The sequence below is a fragment of the Nuphar pumila genome, chromosome 5, assembly GCF_984573655.1.
Source record: "Nuphar pumila chromosome 5, dmNupPumi1.hap1.1, whole genome shotgun sequence".
Classification (NCBI taxonomy): Eukaryota; Viridiplantae; Streptophyta; class Magnoliopsida; order Nymphaeales; family Nymphaeaceae; genus Nuphar; species Nuphar pumila.
This window is the reverse complement of record NC_143253.1, coordinates 7,646,263-7,654,093: the sequence shown is the minus strand read 5'-3', so window position 1 is coordinate 7,654,093 and position 7,831 is coordinate 7,646,263. Positions and strand designations below refer to the sequence as shown.

Genomic DNA, 7,831 nt, shown 5'->3' with positions numbered 1-7,831 from the left:
TATACTGCCAACATTGATATGACCGTAGATATGGCTGGCTGAGCCAGCGAGACCACGTCTTCGGGAGTGGTTTTTTTGAGTTATATATATAAAACTATGACTAGGGGTGGCAATTTCTGACACGACCCGCCAACCCGCCTCTTAGGCGGGTTCGGGTTGGGCTTAAGCCAACCCGTTTAATAAACGGGTCGACCCGCGTAACCCGTTTATTAAACAGGTCGGGTTCGGGTTGGGGGTATGCCAACCTGCCAACCCGGCTGACCCGTTTAATAAACGGGTTAGGCGGGTGGGTCAACCCGACCCGTCAACCCGACCCATCAACCCATCAACCCGATCCGTCAACCCGCCAACCTGACCCGCGAACCTGAAAACCCGTTTACCCGACCCAACCCATTTATTAAATGGGTTGGCGGGTCGTGTCGGGTTACCCGTTTATTAAACGGGTCGGGTTCGTGTTTGCCACAGCCGACCCGTTTAATAAACGGGTCGGGTTCGGGTTGAGGTATGCTGACATGCCAACCCGCCAACCCGACCCGCCAACCCTACCCGATTGCCACCCCTAAGACACTAAAAGTGGACAATCACATTGCACCTGATCCTCCCTCCTCCTAATGAAGAGTTTGTTTATTTATTTTCTCTTTTCTTCATGCTAGCCCTTATACCTGGTGGTGTGTCTGGCGTCACCCAAAAAACAACCAAGTTCATGAACTCCAATAAGATGTGATCAATATTCGGTGCAGGTCTGAATATCCGGACCGTTGTGTGTTCGGTTCTCACATGAACCTATCCAAACAGTACAGGCCTGGTCCAGATGCAATCACTCCTTTGTTTTGCATCAGTCGATTTGCAGATGATAAATAAATTGTATGGGTCATATTCCGCCTTTGGGCCTTGGTACAACTTGGACCCAGCCTAACCGATCTAGTAATATCTTATCTGGAATCTGACTCAGGTTGTGGGTCCCATAATAGATCTAATTTAATTCGGCTGAGACATCTTCTCAATCCGGATGAAACGATTTGGACATATACCGTACCATGGCTCATCTTAACCCGGATATCTATCTTTACAGAACACAAGCAGGACCCGTTGTGTATCTGAATTGGATCCTCAAAATGGATCAGGATCCAAGTAAGATCTCACCTATCCAGCTAGTTAAGTCCATTTCAAAGTCCAATGTCCAAACACCCCAATGATTCATATCACAACGGATAAAATATTCCGGTGTCGGAAATTTTTGACGGCACGAAAACAGAGAGAGAGAGAGAGCCGAAAGTAATTCAACATTACCACTCATGAAGACCAACAAAATGTTGAACCCATGAAGAGAGAGAGAGTGATGGTGGTGATGATGATCGCATGCCAATACGAAATGAACAAGCAGAGAGAGAGAGAGAGAGCATAGCAAAGATGGGCCAGACCAGTGCAATAGAAAAAAGAGAGTTTAAATGGTAGTTGGTGCTCTCTGCAGAGGTGCAGTAAATGCACCTCTCTCTCTCTCTCTCTACTTCCCCACCACCACCCTCCCCACGATTGCCCTTTCCTCAATAAAGAAGGTTATTCAACGCCCCTATTAATTGCAGTCGGATGCCAACAACTACGCCCAGCACTCTCCCTCCAACCCAGCCCCCTCTTCCCCTCCCCCACCCAATCCCCTCCTCCACAATGATCACCAATTCCCACCACCACCACCCCCCAAGACTGAGACACTCCTTACCACAATGTCTGTCCATGGGATGGCTGCGTTCCTACAGCAGAACTTCACCAACTTGGGCCTCGGCTACGCCATCGCCATCGCCCTCGGCTTCCTCGTCCTCCTCTCCACCCTCCTCCTCGCCTCCTACATCTGCTGCCGCGTCGCCCGCTCCTCTTCCGACGATCCCAACGCCCCCCGCACCGTCATCCTCCCCAGCATCATCTTTGTCGCCGAGGACGACGAGGAGAGACCCGGCGCCCCCGGGCTCGATCCCGCAGTGATCGCGTCATACCCGAAATTCGCCTTCTCGGCTGCGAAGGACCGGGAATTCGGCAGCGACGATGGCATCTGCTCCATCTGTTTGTGCGATTACAAGGAGGGGGAGATCGTCAGGATGCTGCCGGACTGCAGACACTTCTTCCATGTCGGGTGCGTGGACTCGTGGCTGCGGCTCAACGCTTCGTGCCCGGTCTGTCGGACGTCGCCGCTGCCCACGCCGGTCTCGACGCCGCTGTCCGAGTTCGTGCCGCTCTCGCATTATCCGGTGAACGGGAGGAGGTGATCAGGTTCTGTGTTTGGGGAAAATTTCGCCTCCTTTCTTTTCTTTTGGGTGTTTTTTTTTCCTTTTTGTTTGGTGGGGACGGGATTTTTAGGAGGAGGATGGAGGTTGGGTGTTATTGGTTGTGTACAGAGTGGCTTAATTTAGAGGATGAAGAGATGTGCATGTCTTGTTCATCTTTGCTTAGTACAGTGAGCTTGTTGGGTAGGAAGGATTTATTTGGGTTTCCCTTTGTGTGTGTGATGCTGTTTTATTGTTAAGAGTAAAGATGGAGAGTAGAAACAAATTTAGTTTTATAAAGAAATTGGAACTGTAGAATTAGTGTTGAAAATGAATTAGGTGTGCCAAATTTGCACCTTTTTTAACATATCTGAAGATGATGTTTGATGTTGTTCATGGCATTTTATGGTATTCTCTTTTGAAGGGGCAGGTTGGTATCTTCACTTTCTTTCTTTTTATGTTTTTCATGTGAATTTGTTACACTGATTTTTTCATATTTATTTATTTTTATTAATTTGCTACACTGGCTTAAAAAAAAACTGTAATTTTGTATCATGTTTCAATCACGTTGATTGGATACCATCCACTGTACTCAACAGGGATGTTTTGGGAATGTGTGTATGTGCCTTTTAAATTTGTAAATGCTATATTTGAAAATCAAAGTTTTTTGGCTGCTTAATGTGGAAATAGGTCCACCAAAGTGATGCCACTCCATGAATAGTTCCTTTTCATCTCAATGGATTAGCATCATGGTGTCTGTGTAGCTCTAGTTGCCTATAACATCGAGGAGCTTTAGCGGTAGTGGCGTTGAATATGGAACCTCTAATTATGAATAAGTGAATGAGGTGCACTGTGGTAAGGTGTCGCAGGTCGTTCCACTTCCTTTAGCTATTGATTTCACATATGAAAACTTTAGAGAATAGAATGTTGAGGCTTTACAAGACATCATATGAACTCTGTCTTGCATCATAAATTGTTTATGAGAGAGGAGCTTACAAGATTCACTGTTCCATATATCTTTCTTTTGATCTGTTGCTTCCAACCTAGTTACTTTTGGTAGTAGAGAATGTCTTGACATATTCCTGCTACTTCCACAGTCCAAGTACATTGAAAATCGGTTCTTTTGAAGCACCCACATGGCTAACATTAGAACTGTTTCTCTTACGATTCCAGAAAGGGTTCAGTGAATAATCATGTTATTGTTAGGCTATTGATTGGCTTTGTTTGGTAGTTCTCATATTCTGTTTAAGAAAGGACCAATTATGTTGTATTTGTTTTGGTTTTGTTTTAGTTGTGGTCATTTATACTGCACAGAGCATAGGAATTATGTGAAATTCTTATTCTGAAGTTTGACATTTGGAAATGGCAAACCAAACTAGGATTGAGATGATGTTTAAACTTTAAATGAAGATAGTAAAGGTAAAAAGGGACAAGCTATTTTTTAACTTCAAGATTACTTCTTGAAAGAAATTGGTAGTGGTTTTGATTCAGGTTCCTTCATTTCTAGAATACAATTGGTTTGTTTTTCAAAATGAGTAGCAAGCGATTTGCAATGTATATGCTGCCCATGTAGGTGTTTTTCATCATGATCTTTCCATTGGTTTGGTCTGCAGGCTGTGGAATGCAGCATTTTGGTTCGTGCTTTTTTTGTTTGTTTATATTAACAGTCATTATCTTTTCTTGTTCATATCTCTTGCATACTTTTGAAAGTGCTCTCAATGTACTGTATGTTCCGTTTAGCTTTTCCACTTTTACTAGTTCATATTATGTAGTCTCTGTATCATAATTATTGTGCTAGTTTTTGGGTTTTTCTTGGCTTGTTTGTGCCTCTTCAAGTCTTCTAGTTATCTGTTCTCATATTCTTTTCTAGATGTTGAACATAACTCTCCTGAATCAGACTCAAGATCACCAGATTTTTCAACTTTCAGTAAGCACATAATATCCTTTCAGTCTAGCAATGATGAAACACCCTTTCAGGTCCACCTATCTCAACATGGTCTTGTTTTTTCAAGGAGAGATATAAATCACATTAGCTTCAGTTTTATTACCAAAAGATAATACTTTGGCATCGGCAAGAATTAAATGGATAAAATCACCAAATGCTAGACCTAATTATTAGGTTCTGATTTGAACAGTCTTATTCTGAAGTTTTCTTTGTAAAGGTTTGCCATGTTTAGGGTTTCATCCCTGTTTTCGAAGCCATGAGCAAGAAAGAGACATGTTGGCAATATATCGTCAACCACTAGGATAATATCATTGAATTAGGCTTTTGACTTAAATCTATTTGTTGAGCATTACTGAAACAATGATCATCTGTTTGAGAATAGAAACTTGAAGCACTGGTTTTGTGGGTTATTTGAACATGTGGGGTCCTCTCATACATGTGCATTCTCTTGTGAAGACGGAAGCACTTGGTAAATTACTTTGCAGGCATTGAACTGTGCCTTGTGCATTCATTGGTGCCAGCTGTAACTGGGAACTTGAAATGATTTTCCACTTACTCTGATCATCTGAGCATTCCACTAAGAGTCACTGGATGCTCATAACCAGCACTTATCATGCAAAGTAATGTGCCCACTAACCGTACATGATTTCCATCTACACGATAACTCCATCAGCTGCTTCTGTCACAATCTGTAAAAACCCCTCCGACGAACTCGTCGGAGGGGATAGAGATAAAAAGGGGGGGGGGGGGGGGTCCCCAAAAATCGGGGAACCCCCTTTCCTCGATCTGCGACGACGGGGGGAGAGGATAAACCTCATCCCCCCACGGGGGGGGGGGAGGGTTATCCTCACCCCACCGTGAGGGCTATAAGTAGCCCTCACGGTGCGCCCTCCCCCGCATTTGAGTAGGAAGAGAGCGCAGAGAGAGAAAAAGAGTGAGAGGGAGATTGAGCAGGAGAGAGAGAGAGAGAGTTGCAGGGGTGGTTATCGGAATCCGACGCCAGCAGCAGGTGAGTCCTCCCCCATTCTCTTCTTCTTCATTTCGTTTCCGTCAGGGCAAAGGTGGTCGGCAGCCATGGCTGCCGGTGAGCACCTGTCAAAAAAAAAATCAGAGAGGTAGCGAGAGGGAGTGAGAAGGGTCGGTCGGCAAACCGACGCCGATGTCGATCCCCTATCGCAGGGGGGAGTCGGTCGGCGTCGGCCCGGACCTGGTGGGTACAGAGCAGGGGCCGGCTGGTGGTTGCTGCCCCTCTTTGTGAATGAAAGGGGCTTTGCCCCTTTCGACCCATTTATTGAGACCGGGCTCGGTCTGGGTGTGACCCAGACTGAATCGGGTCGGTTTGGGTCACGCCGAGATCGAGGAAAGTTCAAAAAAAAAAAGGGATTGGGTTTGGTCTGGGTCCGACCTAGACTAGACCGAGTTGGTTTGGGTCCAACCCAGACCAGAACCCGAGTCTGGGTCGTGAAGAAAGAAAAAAAATAAAAGTAAAAATAAAATAGGAATCGGTTTTGGTCGAACCGGTTTATGAAGGTCTAAATGTTAATTAATATCATGCATTGTGATGAGAGTATGTTAGATTGAAGTCTCATATAGTCTATTTGTGTTGTATGAATAAATGTATTGAGATCAGCATGCATAATCCCTTAAATCTCGGAAGTGGTGACCTATGGCAAGGGCTACCTGGTTTGCGGCCAGAGTGCAGCCATCACGGAGAGTGGGCCGCCGGTGATTTAACGATGTAGAGACCCTACATATTTGCATGCTTAGTAAGAGATGTGTGAGTCCTAAAGTCATCATGGGATTTAAGAATGAGATTCGTTGTGAAGAGTTCACAACATCACTCGTGAGAGAACGAGTGTATGTCGAGTTTGAGAATATGGTTCAATGGGTTAAACTTAGTTATGACTTAGGGTTTCACTCACACCAGGTTGGGACTCTAGAGGATCAGGGATGGTTGATAACCATCATGGTTAGGATGTAGCATGAATCATACCGAGATTGAGAGTTTGACCTCCCAACTAGCTACCGGTAGGGTTTCCGTGGTGGTTCACTGCAGTGCCTGGTGGTCCGGGGATCACTGAGAGTGTATGGTTCATTGTCTGGCCAACATGTAGAATTGAGGTGTTCTACGGGGTTGCTACGTTCATAAACGGCTATGATCGGTATAGCCAACTTAGTGATAGTTGTGTGAGATAGTGTTTGAGAAAGTTAATGGGAGAAATTAAAATATACCAACTTGTGTGGTGTGTCAAAAATTAAACTAAGACTAGGGGCTTAAAACCCACTATAGTTGTAAGTTAATTGTTTAATTATTTATAATTATTCTTTGATGGGTTGTAGACTCACCCCATGTTTAAGTACAATTGTAGGTTTCAGGCATATTAACACAAACAGTTAGTGAGTAGCTTCTTCGTCATCAGCAGAGTATTTGGTAGATTTCATTTCTTTGTCATTGAATAAAAATGTAGTTGTTTTTCTTTTGTTATGAATGATGAACATTGTAAAGAAAAAGTTGATTATGGGAATAATTTTTTTTTTTTTATCCACGTTTTCTCTGTGTGAACTTTGAACTATTTCCCTTTGGAAAGTAATACCAACCGAACTCGGACTCCCGAGGTTCCAGACAATCGTTTGTGGTTACTGTCCCATTCTCATCTGCTGACACATTTGTCACTTAATGGATAATACATTATCTTGTACGATGATTTAGAGTTTTAGACTATTCTAGCTCTGCAAAGTTACAATGCAATGGAAACACAGTTATCTAGAATCTAGATAAAGGAAGTACTGAGAATTCTGTAAAATCAGTCAATAAAAGACACCACTGATTTGCCTATTCTGGCAAGTTACCCTTTGTTTTTCATAACTGAAAAACCTTGGAACCTGAGATATCTTAAGACTGGAACCATAATTTGAATTCATGCACCAAACTTAATGGTCTTGTGTGATTGATTGACCTCTGTCTCGTACTTGAATTAGTGACAAAGAATGATGCCTCATTCCTAAATCTTTTGGACTTTTGACACTTGTTTGCTCAAAAACTAAAGAATAACTATCTTGCAGTGCTATAGAACTCTTGCCTTGAGTCTAGCTTTTGCAAGAGTGCAGGATTCCTGGAATTCTACCAAACCTTGTCTAGCACATCGTAGGTCTTCTCAAACCCAGCTTGATGATCCCTCTCCGAGCCTGCAGCGACCAGTCACGATCCCTATCAGATACAAAAGAAGAAAACACCAAGGAACCTGTTATTTCCTTTGTTCACTGCTCACTGATCCATGACTTATAAACAAGGGATCACCTTCCTCGCCCCTAATTAGTTAACTGGCGTGATCCTTTGTGCTTCAAAGTTCATTGTTTTGCCCAACTGAAATTCTGTGTATCATATTTTAGACCAGAAACAATTACAAGATTGGGGTTTGCTTCATGGATTCTTTCTGCAGAAAGCTGCACATATGTGCCAGGTCTCTTCATTTTGTCTTGTCCTCAGTTCATTTCTCATACTCATCCCTACCACATATGCTTATTATGCTACACTCCTGGATCAAAATAGGGATCACCAAAGAACTCAATTGTGATCAGTATCTCCATCATATCACTGTCTTGCTGACATTGTTATCTATCACCACCATGA

At 43.5% G+C, this 7,831-nt stretch overlaps 1 protein-coding gene across 1 annotated transcript; it reads left to right on the top strand.

Moving 5' to 3' along the window:
- Positions 1-1,721: 1,721 nt before the first annotated feature.
- LOC149836653 (RING-H2 finger protein ATL67-like) lies at positions 1,722-2,564 on the top strand. The gene has a single exon (XM_090006966.1). The coding sequence runs from the start codon at positions 1,722-1,724 to the stop codon at positions 2,256-2,258; it is 537 nt and encodes a 178-aa protein (XP_089863092.1). The 3' UTR covers positions 2,259-2,564.
- The last annotated feature ends 5,267 nt before the right edge of the window (positions 2,565-7,831 follow it).

Bases quoted from the DNA above. Each gene is read 5' to 3' on its own strand.
- LOC149836653 (XM_090006966.1), top strand. From the start codon at position 1,722: ATGTCTGTCCATGGGATGGCTGCGTTCCTACAGCAGAACTTCACCAAC.